Source organism: Fukomys damarensis, unplaced genomic scaffold (genome assembly GCF_012274545.1).
Source record: "Fukomys damarensis isolate Sample0158 unplaced genomic scaffold, DMR_v1.0_HiC HiC_scaffold_16, whole genome shotgun sequence".
NCBI classification, from domain to species: Eukaryota; Metazoa; Chordata; class Mammalia; order Rodentia; family Bathyergidae; genus Fukomys; species Fukomys damarensis.
In genome coordinates, this window is record NW_022900928.1 from 74,325,042 (window position 1) to 74,344,871 (window position 19,830).

The 19,830-nt window shown below is 52.8% G+C and overlaps 1 protein-coding gene across 6 annotated transcripts in view; it reads right to left on the reverse strand.

Moving 5' to 3' along the window:
* Nucleotides 1-37: 37 nt before the first annotated feature.
* Nucleotides 38-19,830, reverse strand: part of Kirrel3 (kirre like nephrin family adhesion molecule 3) — a 569,052-nt gene continuing 549,259 nt past the window's right edge. For 3 of the 6 annotated variants that reach the window (XM_010628629.2, XM_010628628.3, XM_033764425.1), the window contains 8 exons: nt 19,116-19,242; nt 15,464-15,564; nt 13,683-13,881; nt 12,320-12,355; nt 8,715-8,897; nt 6,688-6,797; nt 2,702-2,788; nt 38-2,133 (listed from right to left, as the gene is read on the reverse strand). In XM_010628629.2, coding sequence (XP_010626931.1) covers nt 1,690-2,133; nt 2,702-2,788; nt 6,688-6,797; nt 8,715-8,897; nt 12,320-12,355; nt 13,683-13,881; nt 15,464-15,564; nt 19,116-19,242 — 1,287 coding nt within the window. In that variant the 3' untranslated portion in view covers nt 38-1,689. Of the gene's footprint in view, nt 2,134-2,701; nt 2,789-4,577; nt 6,590-6,687; nt 6,798-8,714; nt 8,898-12,319; nt 12,356-13,682; nt 13,882-15,463; nt 15,565-19,115; nt 19,243-19,830 lie in introns of those variants that run through there. The other 3 variants (XM_010628631.3, XM_010628633.2, XM_033764426.1) reach the window with 3 other exon arrangements.

The window sequence follows — 19,830 nt, forward strand, 5'->3', positions numbered from 1 at the left end:
AAAAAAAAAAAAAAAAAAAAAAAAAAAAAAAAAAAAAAAAGGTGCAGATTGGTGCATTTAGGACATCCAAGGAATTGATGTATGAAAAGAAAGAGACATTTTCACTGAAGCTGCCATGGTGAGTACACACTATCAGGGGAGGGTTCACAGCCAACTGGGAACCTCCAACTTTAGGAATGCATTCTTTATCGTTCTTAACTGGCCTTTGTTTACCTGTCCCATCTTCCATGACTACACCAAGCTTCCCACCCCAGCAAGGCCATTCCTAGAACATCATTTGAGTCTCATGACTGATGGGCTACAGTCTTTCTAAGGAGCCTCTTCCCTCCCGGAACCCCGAAGTGGAGGGACTTTCCTCTGCAGAATATCGTTGACTGTGAAGGCTAGAATGCCCTGGCCAATGTCCAGCATGACCATGTTGCCGTGACTGTGTGTGCAGGAGTTGGGGTTGGTGTTTTTGCAAGTCCTTGGGGTGAGGCACGAGCACAAAGGAAGACAGCCTGCCTATAGGGTGGTTACGACCATAGGCAGACCTGTCAGTGGTCTTCCTTGGCTGGGGACACTGGACCAAAGAGGGGCAAAGCACCTTGGGTTCCCAAAGCATACTCGGAGCATTTGAGTTCTTCCTGTGCTTCTGCAGGAACAAAAGAACAGAGTGGACTTGTTGGGGTAATGGGCCTAACATTTATTCTCAGGTGGTGGGGGCTGGGGGTGCAGATGAACTGTCCCTTTTGCCCCCAGAGTCTTTCTGGAGACAGGATCACTGTTCCTTGTGCTCACCAGCCAAGAAAGCAAGTCTCAGAAAGGCCTGGACTCTAGCCCTTCAAACCACACCCATCAGGAAACACTCCAGTGACTATTCAAAGAATCCTGACCAGGGAGACTCACACTCCTTATATTAACTCCAATTGTGCTGCGGGGAGGTGGATAGGACACAAAGCAGGGCAGGGGAGGCCAGGCCTGCGGGGGAGTGTTGGGTGAGGGGCTCCCCAGCATTCACACTCTCCCTCTTTCCCTCCCTCCCCACTCCCTGCAGGCTCTGGGCCAGTCCCACTTCCAAGTTCAGAGGCATCAAGTCCAAGGACAGAATGGCAAGAGTATGGTCACAAAACACCAAACAAATTGGGGGTGGGTTCCTGGGCATCGTGCTCCTTTGGCTGGGCAGTTCCTGGCTTCTCAGTCCCTAAAGCCTGGGCCGTAACCAGTAGGAGGAGCTGGGATCTCAGAGCACCCAGGCCTTTGAAGAACTCCCCCTTCTTCCCAGACTATCTAGGAGACCAGGCATCGGGGAGGGCTTAGGGATGCAAGGGGGAAAGCCCAGGGGAGACCGGAGAGTAGATGGCAGGTTCATGAAAGCAAAGTTATAGCTGCCACTAGTGCCCATGGGAGGAGCAGGTGGTAGAGGGGCATCCAGGGAAAGGTGGGCGACAGGCTGTCCAGCACCAAGCACAGTGCACTTAACTGCACCCTTTGTCGGTTTCCCTGCCCGCCTGCCTCTGGCTCGCTGCAGCTGGGGGACTCAAGATTTGTGCTTGATCAGAGCTTCAAAGGAAGGTGGTAGCAGAGACGCTCCCAGCTCGTCCTGGAGGTGGTGGTTCTGGGATCCTCTGCAAAGTATCCCTAGCCCCGGAGGCCCAGCCCATGCCCTGCCCTCCTCCCCCACCTGTCCCCACCCAAGGTGCATGATCCTCAGACGTGAGTCTGCATCCTCCGCTGCAGAGGTCGACTGGGGTCGGAGTTCTGGGAAGAAGACTGGGAGTGGTGGGAAGAGGAGGCGGAGGCCTTGCTGGCCTTGTCGAACTGCACATAGCCATCCTGCTTGCCACTGCTGCTGACACTGCTATCACACTGTGTGTCCAGGAAGGAACTGCTGTCGCTGAGGGAGCCCCTCTGGAACTCCCGCTCACAGAGCTCGATGGACGAGCTGCCCATGCCCAACACGAACCTCTGCCCGTAGTCGTAGAGGCGGCCCTGGCCGCTTAGGGTGCTGTAGATGTTGGTGAAGGACATGCCTGTGGGCACACGCTGCTTGCCCGTGGGACGCAAATCTGGCTGGCAGCTGGACAGAGAGATGGTGGGAGTTGAGTGGTGCTCTTTGAAGGTGTTGACACTGTAGTAGCCATTGGTAGGGTCCTGGGGGACAGGAATAAGAGCACATTGCTGGTGAGGCTTCCCTGGTCACAGGGCAGGGGGTGACCAGGCGGAACAGAGGGGATGAAGAGGAAAGAAGCAACTGGGGAGGGTGGAGGCCAGAACAGGAAGGGTTAACTAGGCAGTGGGGACACCAGGAGCAGAGCTGGCCCATGTCCAAGTGGCTGCAGGGAGTGTTAGGCACTAAAGGGAGGGAGCTCCTGACTGGGTTTTTTGTTAGGACACCAGAGGTCGGTGGAAAAGCAGGTTTTTGTGTGTGTGTCTTTCCAGAACATAAATAATGAGTTTTAAAGTCTATTTGTGAGGAGGCAGTGGGAAAGGAGAGGGGGAGACTCAGACTTAACTGTCGGCCCTTAGTGTTGGGGTGGGGAGAGTGGGTGGCCTGGGTGGGAAGCGCCCACCTTAGGGAGGGGCTAGGCACCTGTGCCCAGGCTGGCCTCCAGCCTTCTCTTTCTTACTTGCTGTTGTTCTTTGTGTGGCCTGGGCTGGCACAACCAGAGCTAAAGACAAGATTCCATGGTCCCATCTTATAGGCTGTGGTTACTCTCACCTTGAGGTTCTGAAATTCCTTCTCCTCTTCTTTGAGGACCTCCAGCTGCTTCAGTACTGAGTCTTGTTGGAATTCCCCGCGGTCCATCTACAACCCAAAAATGGCTGCTCAGTGGATAGGAAGTGGGCTTAACTAAGCCACTCCCTCCAAGGAAACAATGAGAAATGAACTCGAAAGATCACCATATATGTCCCCACCTCCCTCACCCCTCACTGCCTAAGCCACACAAGGAATGAGATTCCAGATCTTATGGATGTTCCTGGCACCACCATCCTAAAGGACAGAGAGAGGCAGGAAGCGCGCTTGCGTGCGTGCGTGTGTGTATGTGTGTGTGTGTGTGTGTGTGTGTGTGCGCGCGCGCGCGTGTGCACATGTGCTGTGGAGCAGGTCTCACATCTACACTTTCTTTGGTTGGGCAAGGACATCACCAGAGATCTCACTTGATTAATTCATTCAATTCATTGAGCATTTATTGAGAAATTTTGGCCAGGCCCTGTGCTAAGAGCTAGTGACACACAGATTAAAATTTAGGACAGTTCATCAACCAGGGCCAGGTTCAATAATGCTTTCCTTAAGATGAAATCATAGGCTTTCTTAAGAAGGAATAACTACATGTGAGATGCTGGCAGCACGGGTGTCATGGTTTGGATCTGCAATGTCCCTGTGTGTTGAAAGCTTGGCTCCAGCCTGTGGTGCTTTTGGGAGATGGTGGACCCTTTAATGAGTGGGTGGGGCTTCATGGGAGGAAGTTAGGTCCCAGGTTGGGACCTTGAAAGGGATGTGGTACCCTGGCCCCTCTTCATTCTCCTTTTTGCTTCCCGCCATCATGAGGAAAGAAGCCTCATCTGCCACACACTTCCATCATGTTGTTATGAACCACGGACTGAAACCTGCAAAACCACAAGCCAAAATAAATCTTTCTTCCTTTCAAGTTGATTTTCTCACACATTTTGTCACAGTGACCTAACATTGACTAACACAATGGGTCACCTGATATTCACAGCGATGACTCAGCTACACTGGAGTCTTTTTCCCAACAGATGCCAAACAGCCTGAGGGGGAGGATCCCTTCTTGTTCTCCTGGGGTCCCCAGCACACTTGGTCCAGGACCTTGCCTGTGGTTGTCACTGACCAAAAGGCTTTTGGGGTGGGCTCTTTTAATTCTTTGATTCATTAAGTGCCTAGCACAGTGCTTGACTTATGGTAAGGCTGTCGTAAATGTTTATGTTTATGTTGAGAGTGAATGTGATGTTGTGAATGAATTTGTGTAGTGGCTTAGTTCCAAGTCACTGAGAGGAATAATTGCAAGTAAGCTGAAAAACAAAACACAGTGACATATAAATTGTCTCCTATGGTGGGGTGTGGTGGCGCCACCAGGATGTGGTGCCTCCTATAATCCCAGCACTCCAGAGGTGAGGCAGGAAGGTTTCAAGTTCAAGGCCAGCTGGGCTACAGAGCAAGACAATGTCTCAAAAAATACGCCAAAGCAAACAAACAAACAAAAAAACCGCCTCCCATTCTCACTTTTGCTAATTGCAAGGTCTAGGCTAGGTTCCCGCTTTCTGAGCAGGATGTTCCCTCTCCCTTGGAATTTGAGTTCTTGCCTCTTTTAGGAGTCCCATGGAATCCTGCCACGGCTTTATTCATAATACTGCCTTTCATTGTTCAGCGAATGCTCTGGCTTTTGCTGGGTCAGGCAATGAATCTTCTGTTTCTCCTTCTTCTCTTCCTCCACCGTCTTCTTCTTCATCTGTGCTGGAGATTAAACTCAGGACCTTTGCCCTGAGCTATTTCTCCAGGCCCCCTCCTCACCCTTTAAATTTTGAGACAGCATCTCAGTAAACTTCCCAGGCTGGGCTTGGACTTTCAATCCTCCTGCTGCAGCCTCCCAGGGTGCTGGGATTACAGGTGTGGGCCACCACACTCAGCTTGGAGTTGTTTCTCTCCAGATTCAACTATTAGATTTGCCTCTTCTTGATGATGGGGTTGTTTCCAGGGTTACAGGGTAGAGGCAGTGGGGGAATGAAGACCTTCACAGGAGGATGCTAACTACAGAGCCTTCAGTGAGTCCCGTCTGCCAAATTTTCTCCCTCCTCTTGCTGGAATTCTGAGTGACCCCCCACTCTTTCCCCAGAGTGTGGAATTGTCAGAGGTGAGCAGAATGTTCCAAGGCAGAGAGAACTCAAGGGCTCACTCAGGCTGAACTGTAGAGACTTTCTGATGTTTGTAAAGAGATATTCATTCCTCCTTAGGTCTAGGCTGCGGTTTCCCTTGTAAAACTAAACACTGCTATGTCAGACATTAAATTTGGCCCCAGGGAAATAGACAAGCATAGACTCAGGAGCATAACCTTTGCCCCTGAGGAGCTTGGGGTAGCTGGGGAGGCTAACATGTAATTAGGCAATACACTAGGAGAGGGGCACATACAGAGTGTTTCTGGTGGGACAGGAAGTACAAAGCTCCACAGCAGTGTCGGGGTGAGAGGGGCAGCGCAGAAATCATGCAGTCAATAGTGGAGCCGATTCCTAAAGCAGATGAAATCCAACAAGCCGCGAGAACAGCCTGTGCACAGGGTTTTGAGGAGCGAAGAGCTCTGAGACGGGACCTGCAGGCTCTTCGGTGTGTCTGGAAAGCCAGAGTTGCTTGGTGGAAGATGGAGCTGGGAAGGAGGCAGGTGCCTTGCCCGGAGGCCTGGTGACATACTGGGCAGCCGGACTTCATCCAGGAGTCCTGGGAGCCACTGGGGGACTAAGTCGGCCAGTCACGGGCTCCGATTTGCACTTTAGAAGGATCCATTTTGCAGGGCTCTGAAGAGTGGGTTGAGAAAAGTGGCAAATTCGGAGACCAAGTAGGAGGCTGCTGTTGTAGTCCAGGGGAGGTATAATGAAGCCCGAATGAGGGGAATGACGGTGGGTAGGCAGCAGGGACACACATTTGAGACCTTTTTTTGAAGTGGAATTGACAGGCCCTGAAAGTCAATTGCGTAGAGAAAGAGTAGCAGAGGGAAAAGTCAGTTCAATTCAATAAACATTGGAGAGCAGCTGCTGGGTAGGAACGAGGCAGCAGTTGCTCACCATCTAGTGGGTGATTTTAGAGCAACACGAATAGCTAACATTTGCTGAGCACTTAGCCCTCCACGTGCTCGGTTCCACATGTGTGGATTCAGTCAGCCACAAGTCAAAAATATGTGGGAAACACTGCATCTGTATTGAACATGTACCGATTTTTTTCTTGTCAGATGATTTAAAGAATATGGGTGGAGGTGTGCAGGTGGTAGAAAAGCCCTGAGCACGCTCAGATTTTGGTATTATCAGGGCCTCCTGGAACCAACCCCCAAAGATACCCAGGGACAACTGTACCACGTTCCATGACTCCAACCTCTTCAGAGCGTTTCCATTTAACCCTCTATGGCTTCCACACTCATTTGGGAGATGAGGACACTGAGGCTCCGAAAAGTCCATACTTTTTACCCCTGGCTCTGCTGTCACTGTTCTGGAGTGTGCTCCAGAAGCTTCTGGCGTAGTTGTCTTGGCTTCTGCTTGGATGGCTGGGTGGGTTCTCGTCCATCACGGGGGTCAGGAAGGGGATCAGCAGGTTTGGTGTCAGTGGAGTTCTGAACTGGCTTCTGGTGGGCATCCGAGGTTCCAGGGAGGAACTTCCGGTTCTCAGAGACTTCTGTGGTGGGTGGGGTGGAATGCGTGTCTGGGGATAGGATTGCTTGTAGCACATATCAGGGCAATCTGAGCACACGTTCTCTCTCTACTGGATGGTCAGGCTCTCTGAAGGCTGGCACTGCACCTTATACATCTTTGAGTCTCCCAGATCAGCAAGCACAATATTGCAAGCACGTACACGAATGTTTGCGGCTGAGACCGTGCACTTGGCCTGCTGGAGGAGCAGAAGGGGAGTATCTTGACTACTGCTCTGCCTCTGAAATTGCGAGAACTCAGAGAAGGGGACCTTCTGGGAATGGAAAGCATTCTTACCATCAGCTGCTTGATCGTGGAGTGATCTTCAGCTTCCCTGCCAGAGGTGGGCTCCTTGTGGACAATCTCCACTCGGATATCATTTTTGGCTGACACAACACCTTTGAGATCTGGACATAAAATAGAAAAATGTAGGTGGCAAATTTAGTTCTCGACGTCAGGAACAAAGCCTTGAGCTGTCACGTTCCCAAAAGCCACCCCTCACCCCACCACCCCAGGGGTTCACCATCCCTTCAACCCCTGAACGCAGGAGCCCCCCACCCATGGGCCACAGGGATGGATATGCTGTGTGGCCCTCGTCCCACGCACCTCAATGTCCCCTTGATGGAGAGGGTGTCCTCATCCATCTGTCCAGTTTGCTGAGCTAAGTCTTCCCTACCAGGCTCTGATCTCTACATTCACAGACTCACAAATGGAAATGTTGGAAAGGACCTTAGCATCTATGACTACCTTTCGCCTTCAGTGGAAGCACACACAGGACTTTAGCTTCCTGGTATAAGCTAGTACCAGGTACAAGTCCATGGTACAAGCTTGACTCCTACAAGGAGCCAGCCTATTTCTAGCTGAGGAGCCACACTAGAAAATCCTTGCTACAGTATGCTCTCTGATCATTTCCACTGAGTGGCGTGGAAGGAAGGAGGGAGGGCCTGAGGCCTCCGCATTGGAGATGGTTAATGGTGGCCAAAGCTGCTTAGCTGGGAGTGGAGAACATGTGAGAGGAGGGGAACCACAGGCTTCCTTCCAACGTGTGGAGGCTGCCGGGTGGCACACTGGCGGACTTATTCTGCTGTTCACTTTGTTTATTCTGCTTAGAGAGGCTTAGAGCCAGAGGGGTCATAAAAGTTCCCATATCCAACCCCTTAACGTTACAACTAGCCTATAATCAGAGCCCTCTGGGAGGCTGAGGCAGGAGGATTGCAATTTTTAAAAATTGATTTTATTGGTTCAAGAAACCTTTAAATTTGTCAGATGAGGGGTCATAAAAGTTCCCATATCCAACCCCTTAACGTTACAACTAGCCTATAATCAGAGCCCTCTGGGAGGCTGAGGCAGGAGGATTGCAATTTTTAAAAATTGATTTTATTGGTTCAAGAAACATTTAAATATTTCTCAGATGTTTATTTTGCTTTTGTTCCTTGCACTTTTGGTGTCAATCCAGAAATTATTACTAATACCAATGTTGTGGAGCTTTCTTCCCTCCTCCGATTTATTCTAGAAGTTTTATAGTTGTAGCTTGTATGTTTAAAATAATTTTGAATTTTCTATTTATAAAGGAAATAAAATTATTTGAAAAAAATAATTTTATTGGTATACTTTTGACATAGGATTGCAATTTTGGTCAATTCAGTAACTTAATGGGACCCTGTCTCAAAGTGAGAATTAAAAAGGGCTGGGGATGTAGCTCTATGTGAAGGCTCTGGGTTGAGTCACCAGTACCACACACACACACACACACACACACACACACACACACGAAACTGAGGCCTGGAGTAAGTGTGGCTTGCTCGGGGTCGCACAGTGGAAGAGGTGGAACTAGAAGACTGTCCATCTGCTCTCTTTCTCTCTTCTCTGTCTTCCCATCTTCCTCTGTACCTATCTGTCCATCTCATGTAACTTCAGAGCCGAGCCCAGTGCTGAAGTTCTGGTCACGCAAGATACCGCCAGAATGCACAAGTACTACTGTTTACTTGCTATGACGAAGGCCTTTAAAATTTGCTCAGAGCCACTCCTTGAATGTTTTCTGTCCCCTGTGTGGGTGACCTGCTCTTCAGGTTGTACTTGTAGTCTTTGCAGAGAAAAGGGTCAGTCCATCTCCTTTCCCCCGTCCTGATAAGGTCGCCTCTGTTCCCACTGAGAATGCTCTGTGTCTGCTTGAAGCACCCGCTGCCTGTCCTGTTGCGTCATCAGTCAAGCCCAGTTTAGTCTCCACCGAGCCCCTGCCCCACATGTTACACCGTACATCAGACCCAGCCCTGCCCCAGGAGCTCACATCGCTGAGGGCCCCTGTTCATCACACTCCTGCTTACTTGCTCTCCGGGGCAGTCTAAGCCTGGCCTTTTTCTCTGTCCCCCTCCCTGAGATCCCGGGTGTCCCTCCCGTACTTCTCTGGGAACGGGCACAGCAGAAGGCCACAATGGTTGCCATTAGGACGAGGAAGGCCACGCCAGCTCCCACGGCCACCCCGATGATGACGGCCATCGGCACAGACTCTGCGGGAGAGAAGTGGACACAGCTCGTGAGCACCGGCGGAGAGCACCCTGTCCCCCAGATCCTCACTTGCTCATCGAGTGCAGCCTCTGCCATGCAGGCCCCTCTTGGGAAACGTGTTGGTGGGGACCTGGACAGGCACAGGCAGAGTCCGACAGGATCAGCTCTGGCTGCGACTGCAAAGACGGGTGGGGGACGTGGAAGGAGCAGAGAGTGGGGAGGAATGTGGGGAGGGGGCAGAAGCTGGAGAAGACACAAAGAAGGGAGAGCCAGGGGAGAAGAACACTGGGGACGCAGGGTGAGGCTGGTGGAATTTGGTGCCCTGCTGTTAAACAAGGAATCTGTCCCGAAGTGGCTGCTGAGTCACAAGTCCTGCCTCGTCTCTGAGAAGTGTCAGTGGTCACTGTCCTCGCTTGTCCAGTTTATTCCTTCCTTTACTTCCCTCTCCCAGGTGCTTGTGAGATGCCTGTGGACTATCAGCTCTTAGAATTTTTGGTCTGAGACAGCTTCCCCTTGGGGCCTGTGCATAACATGGCCTCAGGGCCAGGCAGGCAGGATCTCAGTTCCCCTGCCCTCATTTCTGAGGAGAAATGCCCTTTTGCCTTGACCTCTGGTCCTGCTCCTTCTCCATCAAGACCAGGCCACAGAGCACCTGGGACTTGTCCCAGCGTGAGGGGACTCAGAACTCTGCAGCCTTCCCTCAGTCCTCATGCTGAGTTTCTGTAGTCTGCCTCCTCCAGGCTGAGTGGGGGTGGGGATGGAGAGGGTAAGGATGTGTGGGGTGCTTTTTCAGACAGCCCTGGTCCTTTTATGGCTGTATAGGGGGCCTGAGCACAAAATTTGGGGTCCTGAATCAAGCCCCTCATTTTTTTTTTTTTTTTTTTTTTTTTTTTTTTGGTATCAGGGATTGAACTCTGGTCCTTGCGCTTGCAAGGAAGGCCACCTAACTGCTGAGCTAAATCCCTGGCCCCAAGCCCCTCATTTTTATAGACAGAGATACTGAGGTCCAGCGAAGTCAAGTGACTGGGTCAAGGACACACAGCTGCCTGTAATCCTAGCACTCTGGGAGGCTGAGGCAGGAGGATTACAAGTTTGAGACCAGCTTGGGCAGACTAGTGAGACCCTGTTGAAAGAAAGGAGAGAGAGAGAGAGAGAGAGAGAGAGAGAGAGAGAGAGAGAGAAATTGGAGATGTAGCTAAGATGTAGCTAAGTGTGAAGGTCCCAGGCTCAATCCCCAGCACTGGAGGACAAAGAAAAGGCACACAACTGCGGGGGAGCCAGGGTAACTCCAGGTCTTCTCTCGCTTCCCCCCACCCGGCCTGCAGCATCCGCTGTACCATATGGCACCCTCCAAACCACACAAGCATTTGTCAGCCCAGAATGTTGGTTGTCCGATTCCTGGCTCTCACTTCTTCCTCTCTTATCTGGAAAGGAGGAGTAATAACAGTGCTAACCTCCTAAGGTTGTTACAGGGTTTAGATGACGTGGATAAGGACCTTGGAAGGGAGCCTTGTAGCAGGCCTGTTCATGTATTTGCTCCTGTTATTGTACAAGAAGGGGGAAATGTGGAGGGGGAAGTTCCTTTGAAGGCCTGAACTTGCTCCCCACCCAACCCACATTCATGCTGTGGGACAACCAGGCACTTGCTCTGGTGCTGCGGTTAGTCTGTCGTGATTGCTATTTTCTTTAAATTGCAGAAGAGAGGGGAAAACCCTGAAATCCTGGCTCCTGAGGAGCTGCTGGGAGGAGGCGTAGGGAGGTTGGGGGCACTGAACGGAGCTGGTGCTTCTCAGCTGACAGCATTTAGTTAATGCCGCTCCTTCCCTGTGCCACCCCAGGGCTCGCACACTAAGCCTTTTGTTGCCTACCTCTTGGTAGCCACTGCAGAGGTGACTGAGGAGGTGACCAAGAGGAGGCAGGAAGGGCAAACACTCAAGATTGTGATGGGAGGTGTTTGGGCTGCTCTCAGCCATCAGGATGGAAAGGAGCGACATGACTTCAGGGGAGCTTGCTTTGGCAAACATGCATCTGTCTGTAGTTCTGGCTTTCTCCGGGGAAGGGAAGCTGCTTTGGGAGCTATCCTTTTGGATTTTATTAACTTGGGTTTGATTTAGTTTCCTCTTGGATTCCTGATAAGTTTCCTTGGAAAAACTCAACGCTTGTCTCAGCCGAATTTGGAGCCAAAGCGTGATCTTCCTGAATGTTCCCAGGCTGCACATTCTCAGAGGTGGGACAGCAGTATCTGAGGTCCCTTCTGACTGGCACCCTGTTGGTCCATGTTTCCTTGAGTCTTGAGCAGTGGGGTCTGATGCACGATCAGGCTGGAGAACAGTCCCCAAGCGGGTGGGCAGGGACAGAGGAAGAGGGTACCCGCCGGGGCACATGGCATCCCTTACAAGTTCCCAGGGTGACTCTGGCCCAGCCTCTGGAGGTCTGTCCTTGGCTGCTCCTATGTGGACACAGCACCCCCAGGATGTGTCCCAATTAGGAAGTGGGGAGAGGGCTGCCCTGGCCTAGCCAAGAAGCGGGCTAGGCATGAGGAGTCTCAGGTACCAAGGGAGGAAGGAGTCAGGGAGTGCTGGCCGGTGTGAACAGACACATAAATGGGGGTGGAGGAACCTACCACGCTGTGCACCAGGGTGGCCTGAGGGGCTGATCCAGGCTGCCTTTCTGAGCTGGCTGTGGCCTGGATTGGTGCTCTGAGAGTGGCACATCTGCTCAGAGAGTCAGGCATGTGGGCTCCCCTTGGAGCTCCTTAAAGGGGGGCATGTGGGCCAGGGTCCAGCCTGGTACTGGACAGAGGGCCTCCAAGTCTTTGGCAGGGGCTTGGTGGGCTCCATAGTCTTATTTCCATGTCCTAATTTTCTCTTCTGGTTTTCTGCTTGGGGTGGGAACGGGAGGTCCCCTGGCAGCACGTGTGGGTGGGCACTGCCCAGCCAGCTTGGCCTTGGGGGGAGAAGGTGAGGGGGAGGGAGGTGGTGAGGAGTGGCAAGCATGGAGTAGACAGGCACAGCGAGGCCAGGGGGTGGCACCAGTGTCTGGGAAGCAATGCAGAGCTGGTGATGATGCCAAGGAGCAGAAGAGGTAGGGAGAGGCTGGAAGTAGAGAGGCTAGGGTGGGGCAGGAAGCAGGGCTTCTGTGGAGAAGGATGGGAAGGAGTGGAGAGGGGCAGGAGCAAGAGCCAGTGTCCTGGGGAAAAAGGTGCCCTGGGCAGGGGCAGCAGCAGAAGATAGGTCTCTGGGGTCCCCAGGCCCTGGCTGGCTGGAGGCTCCTCCCTTGCTTCACTGCACTAAACCTGGACCTGGGGGTGGACAGGGAAATTAGTGGCCTATGCAGGCTCTCTACCCTGGGTGGGGCCCCCTCCCCAACTAGCCAGGAAGTCCCTCCCCGCTCCCAGGGCGATTCTCATGGTCTCCTTTCGTACCTGCTTCCAGCCCGGCTCCCGACTTCATTTCCGAACCTGTTTGGAAATAAAGCAAGCGTCCACAGCCAGGGCCTGGCTGGCCAGGGTGGGGTGGGATGGGGATCGGCCATCTGGAGGGGTTGGGGACAGTCCATCCTGGCTTTGAAACTGCCCCACAGACCCAGGCTTGCCCAGCGGAATCTGGGGTTTATTCAGACTGACTAGTAGACTCCAGAGCAGGTGGGGATAGATGGAAGTCAAGTCTGGGAGGAAGTAGGGTGGGGGTGAAGGCCAAGGGGAGGGCGCAGGGTGGGGGCACTGAGGGAAGACAGGAGGGTAAGCAGCAGGGTCCAGGAGGGCTTGGATGAGGTGTGAATGATGTTACGGAAATTATGTGCAAAGCGTTATGCAAAGCGGCTCCTATTAGGGAAGAGTTTTAGGAGACCTGGGAGCTCGGACCCATTGGTGTGATCACCCTCCGGTGTGAGGCACTGAGGCTTCAGGGGCTCGCCTTGGAACACCTGCATGGCCTGGAATCTGGCTCAAGGATCAGGCCTGATTGAGCCCTATCCCTGGCCCTCTGTGGCTGAGTGCTGGCTGGCCAAGGGGCAGTATCTGCAGCCCATCTCCCGGCCTCAGGTGCTGCAGGATGCCCACAGAGCTTCTCTGGAACCATCTCTCAGTGCCCCTCAGAAGCTCCCCACCCCCGCAGTCTGTCCAGAGAGCTCTGAGCAGACACTGGGTTTCTCAGCGTCTGTATGACTAGGAGCTGAGGCAGACAGCATGCTTGGTCGCATTACAGTGAGCCTTCCTCATCCTCTCTCAAATCTGGCTGCTCCGTGCCCTTCTGCCAGAAACTGCTCTTCTGCTGGATGTCTCCTTAGAGCTCAGTGGTCTGCTGTCTACTGGGGACTGCAGATCCTGGGCCCAGCCACTCTGATTCCACAGGGACTGGTGAGCACCCATTCTGAGCTTTAGCTTGGGCGCCCTCTACAGGACCTGTGTGTAACTGGACTGGTTTATCTTTCTGGGGCTTGGCCCTGGGCTCCAACACATCCATGCCAGTGTGTTTCCATGCTCAACCTAGTTGTGACACTCACTGAGGGTACTCAGGTACCACCCCAGGGTGGACTGCATGGAAGCCAGGGCCTTCTGAAGTGGTCAGGCAGCTTATCAAGGTGATCACCTGGCTCACTCTTGTCACCTCCCCCTGGAACACTGCTGTGGGGCACAGTGGGGTGCGGTCTCTCTCCTTTCTGCTTCCTGGTGGAGCCTAGTGCCCCTTGCCTCAGGGGGAGCCAGAGTGAGGCCATGTGGCCCCTAGGGAAGAGCACTGTGCTAGTCCTGGGACCTCCCCCACGCCCCTGGCCCTGGCGGCCCTGACCTTGCTCCTTGAGCCGGATGATCTCCGTGTCAGAACCAAAGCTATTCCAAGCTGTGCAGTTGTAAATGGTCTGGAAGTCAGCCCTCACGATGCTGCTGATGGTCAGTGTGGAGATGACGCCCTCCTCTGTGCTGACTGTCTCCACTGTGTAGCGCCCTGATGTCCCCGACTCCAGCACGTTCTCCTTCCAGGACCAGGCCTGCGGGGTGCACGAAGTTAGGAGCAGAAGCCACTGGAGCCGCTTCCCGGGACCAAGAGCCATCTTCCTGGCCCTGGTGCAAACACAGATAGGGACTTGGCTCCCCTCACACATACTACAAGCATAAACACACATGTGCAAGGACATCACACATAAACACATCTATCTTTGTTTGCAAAGTGACTGCACAATTATTTTTTCAGTACTAGGGACTGAACCTAGGGCCTCAGACATGCTAGGCAAGTGCTCTACCACTGAGCTACAGTCCCAGCACTTTTTATTTTCAGGCAGGGTCTAAGTTGCCCAGGCTGGCCTTGATCTTGTGATACTTCTGAGTGGCTGGGATCACAGGTACGTGCAGCCACACTTGATTCATTTTTCAGTCATTCCTTGAACACCGCATGCGTGTTATGTGTCAGCCCCTTGGACATCCCAGAATGTGACAAGGCAGGTCTGAGCCTGGAGGCATGAGGTGAGCATGGAGCAGGGCTCTGGACCAGCTCCTTCCGGATGTGGGCTGCCCAAGGCTGTTCACGGCACTCCTGGTTTCTACATACCAGATGCCAGCAGCACCCTGCAAGCTGTGACACCAGCAGGTTCTCTGCCCAACGTTCCCTGGGGACAAAACTGCTCCACTTGAAAACACTACCTTAGGCTTAGCTATCTATGAGAGAAACACGGTATGAAAATGCTCATGAGTGAATGGAATATTTTATAATGGGCACGTGTTACATTCATAATTTTAAAAATTAGAATGAACTGCACGGGGAGGTGTAGGTATTAGTTGTGTGTGCGATTACTGCCAATTCTGTGAATCTGTCAGTGAATGAAGCAGTTGCCGAGAACATGTGTAGCAGCCACAGCGCCACCTTAGTTTACTAGGACAGCAGTGCCCAAGTGTGGTCCGCCATCTTGCTGCCCAGTGCTGGCCCGCCTTACCCTCAGGGCATTGCTGCCTTGCAAAATCTGCCCTGCAGAGTTTACCCCTGGAAACTTGGACTTACTATTCTTGAGACTGCTACAAAACATTCACTTTTCTTTGTTTTCATGCTGAGATTCCTACAGCTTCAGATGGATTTTAGTGCAAGACCCTCCAGCATGAACTCTACTGTGTGCAGGGAGGGGCCGGAGTTTGGAAGCCGGGAAGAGGGATGGGGCGGTCATCTCTGAGGGGAGCCTGTATGGTAAAAGGTGGCCCCCAGACTTAGGAGGGCAGTGGGAGGTACAGGGAGGGGTTGCCAGCTCTGAACAGCATATGCTTTACAATTTTACCAGGCTGATCTTGAGCCCAGGAAAGGGAAGAAATTGTTTGTCTTTTCCCTCTTGCTTGCTCTCTGGCTCGAGGATGCAGAATTCACTTAAAACCATTAATATGGTAGATCTGTTCCCAGAAAGAAGGCTGGCTGTGATTCTGGCTTCAGGATGTGTTTTTTTCAGGATGTGTTCTTAAGAGACCGGGCTGGTCTCTTTTCTCAGTGGAGGGAAAGGAGGCTCAGAGATGTGTGCCCACTGGCTGGCTGCCCAGCTGCCTGGGTATTGGCAGATGTGACCCTGGCACTGCCCCCCAAGCCCCAGCACTCACAATGCGGTCGGGAGGTGGTGTGCTCCGGATGAAGCATTTGATCTGGCCTTTTTCACCATGGAGGGCGTGCTGGGTCTGAGTGCTGGAGATGATGGGAGGCCCTGTTGGAGAGGCAGGGTCACATTAGCGATCCAGGGAAGGCAAGTTCCCAGTGGGCCGGCCCCCACTGGGGTGGGCTCAGAAGCATGACTGCTTTGATCCAAGCACTTGGCAAATATTTACTGAAGTCCTGTATGTGTGGGTTAGAGTACGAGGTAGGGGACTTGAAGATAAATTAGGCATTCAGTGGTAAAGCTCTCAGGGGATCATGAGTGAATGCATCTGAGTCAGAATCCCCCGAAGACATAAATAACTGTAATAAAAGGTGGTTCATACCGTAGAAGCTGTGCAGATAAAGTGCTAACCGACTTCAGAGGAGAGAGAATAATTCTATCTGGCGGACAGAGAGAGCTTTACGAAGGAGGTGGTGAGTCTGGGAAGGAGCAGGGGTAGGTGTCAGGATGATGGAAGACAGACCTAAAGAATGTCACCCTGCTGTGGCCAGGGGTTGGCTTCCTGGCCTTTCTCAAATGTCCAGTAGAGGGCGCCCCTGTCTAACAAACTGGGTGTCCTCTGCCGGGCCAACGAGGGAGGAAGAAAAAACGGTGTCGCTTTGCTACCAAGGGCGAGAATCACCCTGGATAGGTGTAGTGTGAGGGCCACGTTCACAGCCTCAATCCCACACAGGTCTCAAGAGAGCCTGTAATTCATTGTGTCTTCTGTTGTTACATATATATGCTGACGCCCTGGGTGAGATGGCAGCTCCCAAACTGGCCTTAATATTAGATATTATTCCATCCAGTTTGTGTATGTACGTGTGGTGGGGGCAGGCTTGGGGGACAGGTGTCTACCTCATTTACCACAGGGGGCAGCCTGTTCCATAGCATTTCCGGTAAGTTCTGCCCATCATATAACCCAAGTCTGTCCTTTGGACATCTTCCTGGCGGTGACGGGGAAGCAGCTAGTGTAGTCATTTGCTCAGCTAACTTCCTGGCTACAGTGGGTAGTGTAGGGCTGGAATTCCTTCTCCCTTTCTGCACCCCTGGTGTGATGGTTGGGACTTAGCAGAGCACAGAGGAAGGAAAGCTAAGACCAACAGACCTGGAGAACAGGCAAAATTATGCTGTGAACAAAACAAAAATTGCTGCAAACCTAATTGCTGTTTATTAGTCACCTTAATTAAAACAGATTTGCATTTCTATGAGTAGCTTCAGCCAAGGGGAAACAGGTATTTAGCAAGGAGGATGAAGCTTCATGGAGTTTAGGATGCAAATGTCTCAGGGCTGGGGCTGCAGACTTGGGGGAACCTCAAGGTCAGGGCTTCTACCCTCAGATGACTAAGAGGGGCTGAGCCCTGCTTTCCTCCTTTGAATCCAAACTCTGCGAGGCCTTTGCCAAAGAGACGAGGGCTCCTTGTGTTGAGAACCTGAGTGGTGCTTTGTTTTGCTGCTGGGCTAAAAAGTGATGCTATATGCCTGGAACTGGGAATTCCCAAATGTTCCCAGGATTCTAAAGCGATCAGCAAATGCATATGCGTTTACGGGCTTAAAAGGAAACAAAAAGCAGCATAAAGGGAAGTGGGGTTGGGGAGTCAATCAGCCAGTGGCAGTTCATCTTCCCCTTCCTGTAGATACCAGATTTGAGGCAGCTCCGTTGAGATCTGTGCCAATTCGTTCCCTAAAAGGCCCGGCTGGCAGGTGTCCGCAGGCAGCCACTGGCTGTGATGAGCGGCTCATTCCAGCCACTTTCACACCATCAGATCCCCTTGGTCCAGGCCAGGCTCTGCCTCCAGCTTCATCTCCGCTCTACCTGTTCTCAGGCTGGGGGCTGGCAGTCTCCTCTCCCTGGGCAGCTCTGCTGGAAGGGCTGGATGTCAAACTTAAACCGTGGGACAACCCACGTCATTTTGCTGAGGCCAGTCCAAGAGAAGTGTCCTCCAAGGCGTGCATTCCACAGGGCAGTGGTGATGGGGAGGCCTTCTCCACTCAAGAAACCTCTTTAAATATCCACTCGGAAATGCCTGAATGTCTAGAACTGGCAGCAAAATGTCAGAGCTTCCTTATCTACCTTTGCTACCAAGTGTGCTCAGTTAATAGCTTCACTGGGGACACTGGAGGGCACATATGAGTCTGAGGGTCCCAGCTGTGGACTGAAGATGGCAGCCAGGCTCCCCAGTGTCTGCTCCAGAGCAGCCGCCAGGAGGGCGAGGATTTCACCGTGGCCTGGTGCCTGGAGCCCAGTGTCAGACACCGGCTCGGCAGGAAAAGGCTGCAGCCTGTGTTGCCATGGATATATGGAGGCGCGATCAGATGCTGTTATTTTTAGCCCTGCAGTGCCAATTTATTGGCGGCATCCTGGGGACACGCAGGAAAGGCAGGAAGGCTCCTGAGTAGGGATTCTGCCCAAGACAGGTGGCCTGCAAAAGCTCCGCAGTCTGGGTAGATTCACCCTCCCTCTGGGGCTACCACACCTCTGGGAGAAGGGAGGAGAGGATTGGGTGGGGAGGGGAAGCTGGTAACAGGGACAGCAGAGGGGGTGCTGGGGAGGCACCGAGCTGGGCTTAGTTTTCAAGCGAATGGGAAAATAGACAAGGCTGTCAGTGGGTTGAAACGAAGCTAAGGGATGGCTCATTTCCAGAACACAGCTACCCCCACCCCACTCCCAGTCCCTGCTCCGGGGCTTGGACCTGGAGGCTCCTCCCACGTGAGTCTGTGGCTCAGGGCTTTGGTCTGAGGGACTATGGTGGGCACAGGGGCTTCCCAGAGGGCACAAGAGTGGCAGGGGTGAAGCCCCTGGAAGAGGGCCCTAGCTCTTCCACCCTCTCAAATGGGTGGCTTTGGTTTCCGACCACAGCCCAAGCACTCGTCACAAGACATGCTGTCCTAACGCTGCAGCCTTCTCAGGTCTGGCCTGAACTCAGTCCCAGTATCTCTGGGCCATCTGCTTCCAACATCTGGGCCTGGCCTGATGCCTGCACCTCCATGTGGCCCACAGTGGCCATTGGTCAGCCCTTACTATGAAAGCACTGGGTTGTGTCACTGTGTACAAGGAGGGACCTTGAACATTGCTCTTTGGATACTGACAGGTCCCCCTGGCAGAGCAGCTCTAACTCAATGGGAAGCAGCTACAAGAAGAGGGAGATGGCCCTTAACCTTTTCTGGGGCAAGGTCAGGGTGGGTAAATAGGATAGATAGGGGCATGGTCACCTGTGACCTCTTTCCCTTCTTTCCTGGCCGGGATAAACTCATCAGCTACCACTCTTAGGGCTGAGACCCTCTCCCCTTTTTTGAGGCAGGGACTTGCTATGTAGTTCAGGCTGGCCTTGAACTCGTGGTAATGCTGCCTCAGCCTCCTGAGTGTGAGGATTGCAGGGGTACACCGCCATGCCTGGTTGGGCTGAAACCCTTTGAAGGTAACAAAAAGGAGGCAAGGGACCAGAAGACTACCCAAGCTCTTCCTGTTTCTGGCCTGGGCTCTGACAGGGACTCTAAATAGATGGATGCAACTGCTCTGGACCCCTGGTTAGAGGTGGTAGCAAGGTCCAGAACTGGTGACAACTCCTTGGGTCTTTCTCTCCTCCCTTCCACCCAGCCCACCCCAGTGAGGGTCTTACCATTGACAGTCAGGGTCACCTCTCTCTCCCCAGCTCCCACCCGGGGGACCACAGCTCGGCACACATACTTCCCAGCATCCTCCTGGCGGACAGATTTGAGGGTCAGGGTCTTTTCATTGCTCAGGACCTAGGAGAATAGGGAGGATCAGACATGGAGCCATCAGATGGCTGGACACAGGCCTAGCAGTGCCTACATCCAGGGAGCCTGCTGGGGACTCCTGGCTTCTGCAGACAGAGAGGTGCTGCTGTCCCCACTCCGCCTTCTGTAGCTCCTCTCCCAGCCTAGCCATGGCTGAAACTACCCTGTAGCTGAACTTGGAGGGACCTGAACCTGTGTTTTCTGAGTCATTTTCAGGATCCCTTTGGGATATAGCTTGGGATGATGACCAGAGCGCCTTGGTGCTGCCTGGATCTGCCTCTGAGTCCCGGCTCCGGCAGTGAAGAGCATAAGGCCTTGGTCAGCTCGGAGGCTGGGCTTCCTTATCCATTGAAGGAGGGTGGCAGCTCTCAGGGCAGTGTGACGTTCGGCAGCTGACTTCCTTCTGCCTCCACTGCTTCCTTCCTGGCCTCACTGCTCCTCCCTATTGCAGGGACACCTGGCAAACTCCAGAGCACTAAAGAATATGTCCATTTCAAAAGAGAAATGCAGGGAAAGAGCAACACGTAATGCCAGGTAAGGCTGAGTTTATTTGTGGGAGATTTTTTTTTTTTTTTT